Source organism: Sinocyclocheilus rhinocerous, unplaced genomic scaffold (assembly GCF_001515625.1).
Source record: "Sinocyclocheilus rhinocerous isolate Xijiao unplaced genomic scaffold, SAMN03320098_v1.1 scaffold1198, whole genome shotgun sequence".
In the NCBI taxonomy this organism is placed as follows: Eukaryota; Metazoa; Chordata; class Actinopteri; order Cypriniformes; family Cyprinidae; genus Sinocyclocheilus; species Sinocyclocheilus rhinocerous.
This window is the reverse complement of record NW_015649585.1, coordinates 531,189-547,477: the sequence shown is the minus strand read 5'-3', so window position 1 is coordinate 547,477 and position 16,289 is coordinate 531,189. Positions and strand designations below refer to the sequence as shown.

General features: G+C 37.4%; 1 protein-coding gene across 2 annotated transcripts in view; it reads left to right on the top strand.

Annotated features, from left to right (window-relative positions):
- LOC107710841 (bridging integrator 3-like) overlaps positions 1–16,289 on the top strand; it is a 66,268-nt gene that overhangs the window by 38,899 nt on the left and 11,080 nt on the right. For both annotated transcript variants that reach the window (XM_016515692.1, XM_016515693.1), the window contains exons 7-8: positions 13,407–13,548; positions 15,532–15,666. In XM_016515692.1, coding sequence (XP_016371178.1) covers positions 13,407–13,548; positions 15,532–15,666 — 277 coding nt within the window. The remainder of the gene's footprint in view (positions 1–13,406; positions 13,549–15,531; positions 15,667–16,289) is intronic.

The window sequence follows — 16,289 nt, the reverse complement described above, 5'->3', positions numbered from 1 at the left end:
CTCCAAACAAATCTCTACTGCGCAGACTCGGGCTTCAAATAAATCACTACTGCGCTGACTCTGGCTCCAAACGAATCACCACTGCGCAAACTCTGGCTCCAGACAAATCTCTACTACGCAGACTTTGGCTCCAAACGAATCACTGCTGCGCAGACTCTGGCTCCAAACGAATCTCTACTGCGCAGACTTTGGCTCCAAATGAATCTCTACTGCGCAGACTCGGGCTTCAAATAAATCACTACTGCGCTGACTCTGGCTCCAAACGAATCACCACTGCGCAAACTCTGGCTCCAGACAAATCTCTACTACGCAGACTTTGGCTCCAAACGAATCACTGCTGCGCAGGCTCGGGCTCCAAACGAATCTCTACTGCGCAGACTTTGGCTCCAAACGAATCTCTACTGCGCAGACTCTGGCTCCAAACGAATCTCTACTGCGCAGACTTTGGCTCCAAACGAATCTCTACTGTGCAGGCTCGGGCTCCAAATAAATTACTACTGCGCTGACTCTGGCTCCAAATGAATCACTACTGTGCAGGCTCGGGCTCCAAACGAATCTCTACTGCACAGACTTTGGCTCCAAATGAATCACTACTTCGCAGACTCGGGCTCCAAACAAATCTATACTGCGCAGTAGGGATGGGCGATATGGGCTTAAAAATATATCACGATAATTTCTTATATTTATTGCGATAACGATATCAATGACGATAATTTAGGGAATCCTGTTTCTTTAGAGCAGTGGTCACCAACCTTTTTAGGCCCAAGATCCCTGACCTCGGCCTTTATGAAAGACAAGATCTACCTATTGAAGAATTGATAGAAAAAGACATCCCAGATTGTACTTCAAATTTGAGGCCTTTTACTTAGTATTTTAATTAGTGATGCGCCGATCATAGCTGATTCAGAATTCAGATTTTCTTTTCTTTCTTTTAACTAGCAAATTAGATTCTGATACTGATACTGATTTTTAAGCAAATTTATTTATTGGCTATTTGCTTTATAACAAAAAAACTGGCTTTAAACAAAAATATCTAGCCATTTGAAATTAGAGGCAACCACTGCATTTTAATCATGATCTGCACGGGCAGTTGTTTTTGATTTGATTTAGATTAATTTCAGGATTTAAACAAATTGGATTCTGATACTGATTTTTAAGCAAATTTATTTATTGGCTATTTGCTTTATAACAAACAAACTGGCTTTAAACAAAAATATCTAGCCATTTGAAATTAGAGGCAACCACTGCATTTTAATCACGATCTGCAAGGGGCAGTTGTTTTTGATTTGATTTAGATTCATTTCAGGATTTAAAACAAAAACAGAATGGTCTGACTTTAGGTGTTATTTATTTATTTGCTACATAAAACATCTGCGCGAAACAACAGCAGGTCTGAATGAGACGCACTCTCTGACAGCAGGTGGCGCCTATGAACGGGGTTGCCAGGTTTTCGCAATAAAACTAGTCCAATAGCGTTTCGAGGAGGGTTCCCCTGTAAAAATCGCATTCGGGGGTAAAATACACGTTTTTCAGCGGAGATCTTCCAGTAAAATTCACATTCCAGGGAATAAATATCTCGTTATTGGGGTCGCTTCAACCCGCGGACATGAACAACCCCCCGCGGCAACAGTGTTAAGTAGCCCAATTCCCGCGGGAAAACCGCGGACATGGCAACACTGCTTATGAACCGACCGCACTATAGCGTTTCCTTCGTTACCGCTGTAAACAAAGCAGAGTTGCGCTTTATACGGAGAAGAAAACGCCATTGCCATCGAAACTTTTCTCAAGACAGTTCCCTTCAGTGATACATTAATATAACCCCATAAATGTAATGCATTTTTGTACTTATTTTACTGATCTACTGGGACAGTGATAAACGCGATCGACGGGTTGGCGACCACTGCTTGAGACTCTAGGACCTTGGTTTCCAAATGAAGAAGGAGCTGCTCAATTTCACGTCCGCCTTCCTTCACGTCACTCCACACAGTCGCACACAGAAATATGTCAACAACTAGACTTTATCCTTATTATCGCGGGAAGACGAATTCTTAGTGTGTGGAGAATTTTTACCGGTATATCGCAAACGATAAGATATTGCCCATCCCTTCTGCGCAGGCTCTGGCTCCAAACGAATCTCTACTGCGCAGACTCTGGCTCCAAACGAATCTCTACTGCGCAGACTCTGGCTCCAAACGAATCTCTACTGCGCAGGCTCTGGCTCCAAACGAATCACTACTGCACAGACTCTGGCTCCAAATGAATCTCTACTGCGCAGACTCGGGCTCCAAACGACTCACTACTGCGCAGACTCTGGCTCCAAACGAATCTCTACTGCGCAGACTTTGGCTCCAAATGAATCACTACTTCGCAGACTCGGGCTCCAAACAAATCTATACTGCGCAGACTCTGGCTCCAAACGAATCTCTACTGCGCAGATCCTTGTTTAACTGAAGAAAGTTCTGGCACATCCAACTGTTAATTTCATCAATGCATTGGCAGAGGGAGTCAATGGGGCTGTAGTCATTTGGCGATAAGGCTAGGTAAATCTGGGTATCATCAGCATAGCTGTGATAGGCAATTTGGTTCTTTCTCATTATTTGACTTGACAGAAGTGCAGAGGACCGTTAATTGCACTTAAACGTTAAAAAAAGTGTTAAAAATGTAAGTATTCTAATATATAACATTCTATTCTAATTTTTATAATGCCAAATTGTGCTCTTTGTGAGAAGAAAAAAAATCGAAAGTATGTTGGTAACCAAACGGTTGACGGTAGCCATTGACTTCCATAGTATATATTTTTTTATACTATTGAAGTCAATGGCTACCGTCAACTGTTTGGTTAGCAGCATTATTCCAAATATTTTATTTTCTGCTCAACAGAAGAAAGAAACTCATACAGATTTGGAACAACTTGAGGGGAGTAAATGATGACAAAATTTTTATTTTTGGGTGAACTATCCCTTTAAGTCTCACAAGTAAAGTGATTTGTGTCTTGTGTGAAATTGCTGAAACTGATGTAAAAGTCACCTGTGCTTTTATTTGGGTTAAGTATGCTGCTTATGTAGGGAGTAGACAATGAGGCAGTTCAGGATTTGGAGCAGAGCTATTTTATCTGTCTGTTTCAATCCTTTTTTTTAATGGAAAAAAAAAATGATGTTGAACTTCAAATATTTTCCATCTGAGGCATCATCTTCCACTGGACATCTGTCCTGGAACTGATTATGCCTTTTGAATCACTGTTCATTAACAGTCCATATATGTGTGATCCGAAGATATTTATGAATGCTGGCTGGAATTGTGTTATTGTCTTTAAACACCTGGAATCAATCTGCGTGTCCTCGGCGGAAAAAATCTGCGCTATTCTATTTCAGTCGGAACCGATATGTTTATTGCGTAACAGAACTACAGCCAGGCTGCTGCAATTAATGAATATGTGGAAGGTGTGTTAATGACTTTCTTTCAGGTCGCCAGACTTCCTCTCAGCTGCGCGCATTAAAAGCACTGAGCGTTATATGAGAAATGTTCTGACTGCTACAGGTCTGTCCTGAATGAAAGAGTGCGTCTGGAGGAAAGTTTATTTGGCTGTCCGCCCCTCCACTCCTCTCTCGCCCCCATGAGTGCTATTCCATGCCTCCGTTCCCTCGTGGGACGGGCCGGAACAGGAAGCAGGCCTTAACGAGCGACTAGGAAGAGGAGTGGGTGCAGAGACACTCCTAACAAACGCCTCTGTGTGTGTGTGTGTGTGTGTGTGTGTGTGTGTTTGAGGATTCTTGGAGTGACTTCTTACTCCACTTTTGTTCCTGAAGGATGTGCTGATTCGTGTTCAACTATATAAGAAATAATTATATTGTTTTTTTATTACTTTACCCTTGACCATAAAGAGGTTTTGGTCAGCTTTGGTGAAGCCGTACAGCTGTTGTGTGTGAAGACAACGAGTCAGAGGAAGATGGATAGAAAGTGTTTTCTGGTGGTGTGTGTGTGTGTGTGTTTGGTGGCAGGATGGAATGGTTCTCATTTCCGCTGGCTGGTGGGTGTGTGGCGGACATGTGTGTAGGCTCTTACTGTGGCCTCAAGCCCAGAAACACACACACTCTCATGTACACGCAAATACTATGAGCACAGTTGAGGCTTTAAACAGCAGAGTAAACCCTGCTCAGCATACACACACTCTTGCTCATACACATGCAAACTTACAGCTGACCACTTCTCTTCCTCAAGCTAACAAATATGACTGCTTGAACATAACTGGAGGTATTGAACACTGATTCTTGAGTGAATCTCACAATTCTTGAGAAGTATCTAGATCATGTTTCACTTCAAAACCAAAAGAACATAATTATGCTTTAAAGAAATAGTGTTTTTAGGACATAAATATTTTATTTATTATTTTAGAACATCCCTTGGAAATCATTGTAATGTGCTTATTTGGTGCTCAGTTATCATAAATTACTATTGGTGCTAATTTATTAATAATGATTCGTATTATCAGTTGAAAACCGTTTTTGCTGCTTAATATTTTTGTGGAAACTGTGATACATATTTTTTAGGATTCTCTGATGAATAGAAAGTTCAAAAGAACATTTATTTGAAATAGAAATCATATGTAACATTATAAATGTCTTTACTGTCACTATTAAACAATTTAATGCATACTTGCTGAATAAAAGTATTATTTTATTTATATATATATATATATATATATATATACTGTATATATATTTTACAAAATGTTAACACTGCCATTCAATCTATGATTCACATATCACAGTATCAACACAGTAAAAAATATCACAGTAAGAAAAAAAAGAAAATCATATTAGAATGATTTTTGAAGGATCATTTGACATTAAAGACTGAAAATTTAGCTTTGCCATCACAGGAATAAGTGTAATTAAAATTAAATAAATAAATAAATAAAATAAAATATTTAAAATAAATATACATTTTAAAAAGAAACCTATTTTTAATTGTAAAAATATTTCTTATTACTTATTTTGCTCTATTGATCAAATAATACAATTTGAATCAAATAAATGCAGCTTTTTTTTTTGACGTTATTCTCATGACCATTGATCACATTTTCTTCCCATTCTCATATCCAGAACAATTTTATTATACTTATGTATATTTATTATTTGAAGATTTATTCATGAAGTCAATATTTGTTGCACTTCCTTTAATGTAAGCTAATTTAAATGTATAAATGTTGTAGAACAGGAATAATACTGTATGAAGAATACAGTTGGAGTCTTCATAGAATAAAATCTAAAAGTCTAAAGTAGAACACCAGGATCAGTGTAACAGTAATGGGAATATGGGATGCATATGTGCTTAACTGTCATGAAAATAATGTGACTATATCACTAACGTCACTGCAAAAAATCTTAACGGTCCTTAGAATAAGCTTATTTTTCAAGATTTTTATATTCAAGATAATATATATAAGATTTTATGTATTTGTGAAAAATTATAATGTATTTTACTTGTGAAGAATTATACATCATACAACATTTGCCTTTAATGAATGTTAATTTAAATTTTTTTTTTAACTTGTAGAATAGGAACAATATTATATTAAAAGGGATAACGGGATAATGTCACTATGCAAAAAATGTTAATGGTCCTAAAAAAAATTTTTTCTTCATGCACAATATAATTTGTCAGTCACCCACAGATGTTTTAGAGCATCGACTCTTTCAAACTTAGTATGCATCCATATCAGGCATGCTGGAAATCTCATGTTTAGCTTTAAACAAAACAGCATTCTTTTAGTCTCGCCTCCAGTGGAATCCTTAAAACACACCGGCTTTGTTTTCTGCTTCGCTGCAACACATTTAATCAGCCATAAGCCAAGATACCATGAAAGACAAGATTCCATTAGTGCATGAAGAGCTCAGCATTTCTTGTTCCTTTCTCGTTGTTCTCCCAGTGTTCATGGGAGGAAAGTATTTATAATGTGATCCTTCTGAAAAGCTGTTGAAACTCTAATGGCTTCAGACAGATGTCGGATCTCTTAATGTGATAACTCATTTCTAAACCAGGTGAGTGCGTGCCTCTCGCTTTGAGTGTGTGTTTTGTCTGCGCTAACAGAAGTCAGCAACAGTTTTGAATCGTGCGAGTAGCACTCCATTATATCTGCTGGGCGATATGCATTAGAGGAGGTTGTTTTGACTCGGCTCATTGAAGTCTTTGTTGATCAAGATGGAACATTGTTTTTCTGATATGTGTCCTGGCGAGATATCTTAGTAATAGTGATGCTTGTCTTAGCAAACACTACTAACTATTGCTCATATGCAAGGCTTTATTCAAATCCCCAACTAAGTGTTCAGCTTTGGGTGCTTGACATGGACGATACGATACCTCAAATCATGTGACCTGTTGAAGAGAGATACTAGTACAGTTTTAATCATTTAAGTAATCAGAATTAAAGGGATAATTCACCTAAATATTTAAATTGTCAGAATTTACTCACCGTCATGCTCTGAACATGCAGGTATTTTAAAGAATGTTTCAGCTGTTTTTGTACGTACATGGACCCCATTTACTTTCATTGCATAGACAACAGCAGACAAAAATGCAAAAGAACACTAAAACAAAACAAAAGCAAAAAAAAAAAAACACAAACAGAAGCAACTCAACAAAAAAACAAAACAACGCAAAAACAAAAAAGAACACATAAAACAAAAACAACTCAACAAACAAAACAATAACTCACAATGCAAAAATGTAACAAAAGCAACACAACATAAAAACAAAACAAATAAAAAAATAATATTATGGCCAAACAAAAAAAACTAAACAAATTAACACAAAAAACTACTCAATAAAAGCAAACAGAAAAACAAAACTCAACAACAACAACAACAAAATCACAATGCAAAAATAACCAAGAACAATACAACAAAAACAACTCAAAACAAACACAAAAACAAAAGTAAAAAAAAAACACAATGCAAAAATACCAAAGAACAACACAACAATAAAACAAACAAAAAACACACAAAGCAAAAACCACCCCCCCCCCCCAACAAAAAAAACTGAAAAATAGCACAATGCAAAAATAAAAACAACACAACAAAAGCATAACAAAACAAAAATGATGACACAATAATAAAACAAAAACAACTCAAAACAAAAACAAAAAAGAACAGCTGAATAGAACAAAAAAAAACAACACAACGCAAAAATAAAAAAACAACAAAAACAAATAAAACTAAAAATGACAATGCAATAAAACAAAAACACACAAAAAAGCTCAAAACAAACGAAACACTATGCAAAAATAAGACAAATGCACACAAACACAAAAACATAAAACAAGAAAATGGAAATATTGATCAAAATATCATCTTTTGTGTTTTGTGCTAAAGAAAGACAGTCTTAAAGGTTTGGACTGACATGAAGATGAATGAATAATGACAATTTTCATTTTCGCCTGCACTATCCCTTTATGATTTTCACCTTCCAGACAATAAAATGGGTGGAACATTCCCATAAACTTGCATTTGAAGGAGTGACCTGAGCCATAACTAGATACCAGAATGTCATAGAGACTTGGGTGGGCTCTTGTGACTTGGGCCAGTACGTAACCACCCTACAGCAAACACCCTGGCATTGTCAAACGCAAGCAGAGAGATGCCATACGGTGTGTTTAGAGTCTCCTGTGCTGCTGAAAAGAGACACAGGGCTGGTCAAACACGCGGATCAGATTTATAGAAACAGAAAATCTATAATAAAGGCCCCGCTTCTCAGGCATGACACAGCAGCCAGCGTTACACCCCACAGTACAGTGAACTCCGTAAACTCTTGCACAGACATACTGTCACGCTGTCCCACGGACAGAGCACGGGTAGCTGCAGCGGTCATCCCGTCCAGACTCTGGTTTGGCTCACGGAGCTGCGTGTGTGTGTGTGTGCCGCTGTTGAAAACAGCCGACTGCGATTTCGTCCAACTGTTATTTCTGTCATTCTCTGTCAAGCGGCCACCACACCCGCAGCCAGACTAGACGGGTGTTAAATTATACAGCCTACCAGCGAGGTGGAGCATGTGTGTGTGTGTGTGTGTGCAGTCATGCGGAAGTTCAACGAAACATCAAGAGAGCTTTTAGACGAGCCGGGCACATGACCGTGTGTTTGGGTTGTGCCCAGTCAGACGGGCCGTCCTCTAGTCCGTCTGAAGCGTTCGTCTAGATTACAGCGAGTGTTTTTAGATCGCTTACTTCCAAGAACAACACCCGTGAACTGTCATTATAGACAGAGCAGGCACTAACCTGCACTAAACCTGCTTTCAGGGGACAAAAGATGCAAATTACAACTGGAATATTCCATGTAACATGATCAAGTTTCTATTTCACAAATATAGTGTGGCTGGATGTAGAATAGATAAATAGATGATGCTTGTGCGTATGTGACAGGTCATTGCCCCAAAAATGTAAATTTGTTTTACTTGCAATCAAGATTTTCAGTGATTTTCATACAAATGTCATACAAATTATTCCTTTTAATGTTTTTACCATGTCTTCTAAAGGCATGTGATATTAAGGAAATGTACAGATGATAAAGCCATCTATTAAACTGTGTTTTGTATTATTTTATCATTACTTTTGTCTTTATTTGATTATATTTGAAATGGCTTAGGTTTAAAATATTATTTACACATTTGTTTTTTAACAATTTTATGTTGCTGGCTTATTGTGAGTGACTACAAAAATTGTATGCTTCTTAAATTAACCGCTCTTTGTAAATTTGATCTTATGTTTTTTTTTGTTTTTTATTTATTTATTTATTTATTTCAGTGTGTCTTCCATTTCTGGAAAAAGAATGGCTATTTATGTAGTAAATGTATTGTTTTTAATTATTTTCTTGAATTGGTCAAATAAAGCACTGAATGGTTTATTAGTGAATCATTCTAAATTACATTTTTAAAAACTCTTGAATAATAATCAAAAATGGCTGGAAAGAGTAATTTAAAAAGTGGAATATCATGACTGATGGCTGATGGATATTATTTTATCCATCAGTCATCTTTAAGTCTAATTCTGATGTTTTAAAAAAAAATTCTCTTAAATTTGTTTTGCATGTCTGTGGAGTTTTTTTTTTTTTTTGGTGTTACCGGTATTAAGTGACCATAATATTATGAATCTATTTTAGATTGTCATTTTAAGGTAGTTTTATGTTTGCACGATGTTTTATCCAGCTGTCACACTTGACATCCGTGCCAGGAAGAGAGATAGAAGAGAGTCATTGCGCCAAGGTGGTGTTTTATAAATAGAGGGTGCGCGTGGGTTGTGGGGCTGGGTCCTGTGACGTTGCCACAGTGATATTGTGCCGCTCCCTTCTTTACATCCTGTGGGAAACAATTTAGGGCTTGTCTTAACACTGCTCCGCATGATGAAGCCACTCACTTTCTTTCTCTCTCTGCTTCTCTTCTTCTCTTGTAGTTTTCCTTCACTTTTACCTCCTGTAGCTCATCACTTTCTTTACTAATTTGACGGATTTGTCTTACCTGACCCAAAAGTTTATGGATCACCTCTCGCAGGGTTTAAACTTGCAAAACTTTGGTCACGGTTCCAGATCTTAATCCACTAAGTCAGTCATTTTCAAACTTTTTGATTTCAAAGACACTGCATACATTATCCAATTCCCAAAATGTAAATGTGGCTGTATATTTTCATGTTTAAAGACTCATTTATATTGTGTGAGATTAATTTTTATGAAGACAAAGTTTTTTTTTTTTGTTGTTGTTTTTTTTTTTTTTACCAAATGAAATACCAGGCTTTTATATTTGTTACTTTACAGAAGCAAAATAAATTATTCAGCATTTTTTGAAAAATGTCTATCTTTTTTCTGTGCACTATTAATGTAAAAAGTAATTTGTATAACGATTAAATAATAGGCTTAAGTATTGCTACTAAGCAGCTTTACGGAGAATATTCCCATAAAACCTTCAGAAAGCAGCTGAAGATGATCAAAACTATCTGGAATTATATAATAAAACACTTTTTTATGTAATTATTTTTACTGTTAAAACATTTGGCTGTCAAAACATTGACATCCTTATTCAAAAACGTATTAATCTTTTTAACTGCAGGTCCTGCATTATCAATTATTGAATGGCTTTTATCAGTGCTCATTATCCTAAAGAAAATATTATCAAAAGCATAAATCATTTGTTTAGCATTTCAGTTTACAAATGTCATCCAATAACATCTCTATAAAGTGCATTACATTAAATTTGTTGTTGTAAAGTGTAAAAAAAAAATTTCAATGTTAAATAACTTTCAGAGATTTGAGTTGTGGTTTTTCTTTTTTCTTTTCCTCCCCACATGGTGTTTTTATAATTATTTTCTTGAAACATCTGGCTAATGTGACCAATAATTTAATTATTGGTTTATTCAAGTAGACTCAGTAGTTAACAACCTCAATAAAAGTCAGCAATTTAGGCTGCATCGTTGGCCATTTCAGTTTAACCGCAGGCCACTTTACGCATCGCATCTTCTCCTACTGAAGATGCGTCACACACAGTCGACTGCAGAAGACCTACTGATGCACCTTACGGAGTTTCTCCACCTAAATCCCCCAAATAATGCACATAAGAACATACATTTATAGCTCCTTGACCCTAAAACTGTCCTCCTACTTCAAGGCTTGTAGCTTTTGCGAAGGAAGTCGCTTTTTTCAGTTGTTACAAAGAACAAAACGGTGTGGGTCATGTGTTTGTACTGTTCCTCAGTGCTCCCAGGCGATGCAAAGTCGAAACACAGTCAGGCCTCAAACCAAAGCGGCCGACTCTGTTGCTAAGTTACAGTTTAGAGTTTTCCTATTTTTAGTTTCCTGAAACCAGGCTTCTCACCCAGAGATTATATTTTCATTTGGAATAGAAACAACAAAAGAATCCAAGTGAAATGCCTCCGTGCCATTTGTGTGGCTGTAATTAAGTGATCCTGTTAAAATGGGCTAATGCTGCATGAACCTCCTCATCACATTGTTAAATGATTTTTGTCATAGAACAAACGCTGTGGTTTGCTGTGTTCAACACACTCTATTGATTTCCCTCTCCATGTAGACTATGAAACACTGTAGTGTTTCGCTTAAAGTAAGTTTTCACCTAAAGGAATGAATAGATATTTTTTAAATGATGTGAACTCATAAGCTGAAGACTCCTAGAAAATGCAGTATGGCTGGTCGCTCCCTCATAATGGTCACCATGTTAAGGTCAAACAATAAATTCAAGCATGCCTCATACAAACTACACAATTTTTTATATATAGCAACCTGTTGTGAAAATTCAGTGGCTCCTCCAGAGCTGGTGGGGGCAGCAGAGAGGCAAGTGTTGTAGTTGTTGTTGTTCAGAAAAACAAAATTTGCATTTTTAAAACTGGTAAACTGAAATGAGTAATTGTAAGTCAATGAGCTACTTGGGGAAATTCCGCTAGAGGTTGACAGTCTTAAGCAGGGCACACACTACAAGAAAATCCGGCCGATTTTGAGCTGAATTCTCCCCTTCTGACAATCCTAGTCCCAATTATTTTGATGGTTCTACAGATTGTCTCATCAGATTTCCCTGTGATGTGAGATGTGTTAAAGGGATAGTTCACTCAAAAAAGAAAATTACCCCATGATTTACTCACCCTCAAGCCAGATGTATATGACTTTCTTCTTTCAGACGAATGCAATCTGAGTTATATAAAAAAAAAATGCCCTAGCTCTTCCAAGCTTTTTAATGGCAGTGAATAGGGGTGGGCGACATAGCCTCAAAATTATATCACGATATTTCAAGAATATTTGCGATAACGATATTTATGCCGATATAGAAAAAAAAAACATGACAAAATAACGCGAGAGTGACTTACCCCTCTCCGCGCCGCTTCGCTAAAGATATGCGCCTCGCCTATTTTTGACGGTAAGAGTGTGCGCTCGAATATGCTCCAGAACCGCTCTCACGATACTTTGATGTCATACACCGATCAGTCTGCGCAGCGCTGCTTCAAGTCGAACACACCTATTGGGTTTGTGGTGGTGTTGTTGTGCGGTCTAGGGAATGTATATCCGCCATACGCATGATATCAGTGATATAGCGATATGACACTTTTTTTATCATGTAAAAATTTATACCAGTATTATGATATGGCACACCCCTATCAGTGAATGGTCCATCATAAAAAGTGCTTCACACCATTCCGGGTTTTAATAAAGGCCTTCTGAAGTGAAATGATGCCTTTGTATAAGAAAAATAACGATATTTAAAACTTTATAAACCGTAATCTCTAGTTTCCGCTAACTGTCGTACACGTGTTCACGAGAGAGTGGCGTACCAGCATAGGATATAGGCGTATTCTCCCCGGAATGCGTTAAAGATGAAGCGGACACCCGACAGAGAGGAAAACCATGGAAAAAATGCGATTGGGCTAGTTTTGAATATCTGTTGGCCTGGTTTTGTTTCTCGGACCTGGCAACCCTGCCTCTATCTCACGCTGTAACATTTTCACGCGTCTCTGTGACTTCATCTAAATATTTTTTTCTTTTATTTCCACACATTTTTTGTAAAAACCAGTCCAAACACTATAATCGTCATTTCTTCTTGCCCGTCGTCCGCCATTTGTTTACTCTAAAGTCACGTTTGACTGCGAGATGTTTTCCCGTGTTCACAGTCGGGACTCTGGTTTGGTGTTTGGTGTGCCATCTTGGTCACATCGCAGCTCTCTACACACTATAGGAACAAAACTTTTAAATCTATGAATTATTTATCATTATGTTTGTGGTCTCTCACATTTTGAAAATCTGAGAAGATTTTAATCTTTTAGTGTGTGCCAGCCTTTAGCTGTTTTCGTTCATTTAAGCTGTGGTTATAATAGTTTCTCGTCATAGAAACAATCTTTCCTCATAACGCAAACATGGCAAATATCTGTGTAAATCTGACAGTTTACAAATGGTTTTATTAACAATTTATGCTATTTTTTTCTGCTTGTGACTTTGTTGACTTGTTATTTGTCATTTTAAAGGGATAGTTCATCCAAAACTAGAAAAAATCCTGTCATCATTTTCTCACCCTCAAGTTGTTCCAAACCTGTATGAGTTTCTTTCTTCTATGGATTGTAACAGAAGATGTTTTGAAGAATGTGTGTAACCAAACACCTGTTGGTCCCCATTGACATCCATAGTATGGAACAAAAAATACTATGGAAGTCAATGGGGAACATCAACTGTTTTGTAACACACATTCTTTAAAATATCTTCTTTAGTGTCCAGCTGATGAAAGAAACAAATACAGATTTGGAAAAACTTAAGGGTCAGAAGATGATGAGAGAATTTTTAGTTTTGTGTGAACTGACCCTTTAATGCCTTGTAATGTGTGTCTGTGTTATGTGCACATTGATAATTTTCTCTGTCTGTGCTGTGTGTACGCAGGTACAGCAGTGTGTTTCCCAGTCTGAACATGGCAGTAAAACGCAGGGAACAGGCTCTTCAAGATTATAAGAGACTCCAGTCTAAAGTGGAGAAATATGAAGAAAAAGAGAAGACGGGGCCCATCATGGTCAAACTCCATCAGGTACAACCAGTTCTTCCATTCAAGACAGGACTTCCTTTCCGACACATCGCAATTTCAGCCATTCATTTTTCGATGAGTGACTGATCGCATACTAATACCAGAAATCCTTTAATTCAAGTTAGTTCACTCAGCGGTCATGTTGGTAACGCCCCAGGGAGCTGTTTTCTGTGTAGATAAAACATACAGCTCATGTTAACTTGAATAGGGAAAGATAGACATCAAATCGGTAGCATTTTAATGCAACCTTGTTACACATTAAATGAATTTACTATAGTAAAAACAGTACATTAAAAACCAAACCCTAACCCTTTGGTTATGTACATGTTGTTAATTAATATTACCCAGTATTTATTTGTGTAATTACACTGTAACAAGGACACATTAAAATAAAATGTAACCCTTAAATCAAATTACAGATTTGTATGTTTCAGACTTGTCCAGCTAATGCTTATGCATAATCTACACTAAATAAACTTTTTGTTTTTAACTCAAAGATGGGGCATTCGTTCCTTCTGCCGCTATAATGAGAGTTGCAAATACTTTACCATGCACGTCATTGCCTTCATCACACTATATTCTGCCTTAATAGACCACATACAGTTGCTTATTTTCACAAGGTTTATTCTGGCTCCTTATATATGGATAAATCTCACATCTTACGGCTTGTTTGCTCCGAGTGTGACTTTTCAGCACAACTGTTCATTGGGACAAGTTTTTTAAAAATTAATCTCTGTGCTTCCGTCTTAAAATTCACCCTGTTTATGAGGAGCTATAGAATATAAAACCATATCCACAACAAACATGTATCAAAAAGGTCATATGGCATATAACTGCTGACAAAATACAGCTATTTTTAATACATATTATGCAAAAAAAATAATAAATTCCTGAATCTTTGAGTTTCTAACATGATTACAAGCACAATGTGGCTGTGAAAGTGACCTCATTTCAGGCATTTATCCAAAAACCCATTGACTTTGAGACTAAGGAGCCGGAAGTGGTAAAAAGCTAATTTCTGGGTTTCGACCTCCAAAAATACCTCATCCTTGGAGCACAATTTTGACTTCATATTGACTTCAACTGGAGCTCAAAAAGACACAAAGCCACCTGAACTATGAAACACTTCACACACAACAGTTTTTCTCTAGTCTTTATACATCTTCCTGTAGTGGATGCTTGTGCTCGAGTATGCTGGACCTTAAGAGTCATCGGGTTTGTTATCATCCGTCCACTCGTGTACTGGCGGGATTTTTTTAGTACGCAGCAACAAGTGAAGGAAGCTGCGCTGGATGGACGCAGAAGTATTCAGAGCACATGTATACATGCGAGCGAACTCACCCACGCAAGAGAAACAGCCTCTCAACTCAGCTGCACTTTTTCAAGAGGCTGAGCTCAACACACACTGTGGGATAATTGGGTTTCGCACACACGCTCACTCACGCACGGTATCCAGCGAACACGAGCAAACAATAATTGTTTGTTCTTTTTGTTGCACACTTCTGGGTCATTATGCATGTGTATGTTGACACATGAAGGACCGTACGTGCGCAAACAGATAGAGACGGATTGCCTGGAAAACTTCTACATACATGTACAGCCCATCGCCCACACACACACTGAAGGACTCAGCAGGGCCATAGAGGATAGGAGAACTGATAGTGTGTGTGCAATCACATTTACACATGGCCTGTGTCATATATAGAAAGCAGGTCATATCCTAGCAGAGGTCAGCACTTATAGATTGCTTTCCCCTCCCTTCCGCTGTGCTGATTGGTGATTGCATCATCAACATTGCTCTTCCCCACCTCCACACCCTTGAAAATATCCTGGCCTCATACAATTTTTTTTGTTATTATTCTAATGACACACCATAACAGCATGCTTTAATAATTGGCAAGTCATTCTGGGGTAGGCAGTAGTCTTGGTTTTATTTATTGCTGCATTACGTGTGTGTGTGTGTGTGTGTGTGTGTTTTGTTTTTAGGCTAGGGAAGAACTGAAGCCTGTCAGGGAAGACTTTGAAGCCAAGAACAAGCAGCTGTTGGACGAGATGCCCGAGTTCTACAACAGCCGCATTGACTACTTTCAGCCCAGCTTTGAGGCTCTGATACGAGCTCAGGTGAGCATCAAATGCAACCAGCTCAGATGCAAAATAACTCAAACTAAAATACAGCATGTCGGTTACGTGGGCCATACGGATTTTGTGGGAACATACTTTTATATTTTGTTTAACACAAAACACAAAAAATTCCTTCCTCAGTCACACACACACACACACACACATTGGATTTCCATTTTATTATATATATATATATATATACACTGTATAGTGCCTTGCGAAAGTATTCATACCCCTTCATTTTTTTCACGTTATGTTGCTGCCTTATGTTAAACTGCTTTAATTTACTTTTTTTTTTTTTTTCACATCAATCTACACTCCATACACCATATTGACAAAGCAAAAACAGAATTGTCACAACTTGGTAAATTTATTAAAAAATAAAAAAACTGAAATAAGTACATTGCATAAGTATTATCTATATTACATTATACATCTAGATTATCTATTATTACATACCCTTAACTAAATATTTAGCTGAAGCACCTTTACAGTCTCAAGTCTTTTTCGTTTGATGCGACAAGCTTTGCACATCAGCATTTGGCAATTATCTGCCATTCTTCTCCTCCCCTCTTCACCTCTCAAGCTCTGTCAGGTTGGATGGGAGCAAATGCACATTTTCA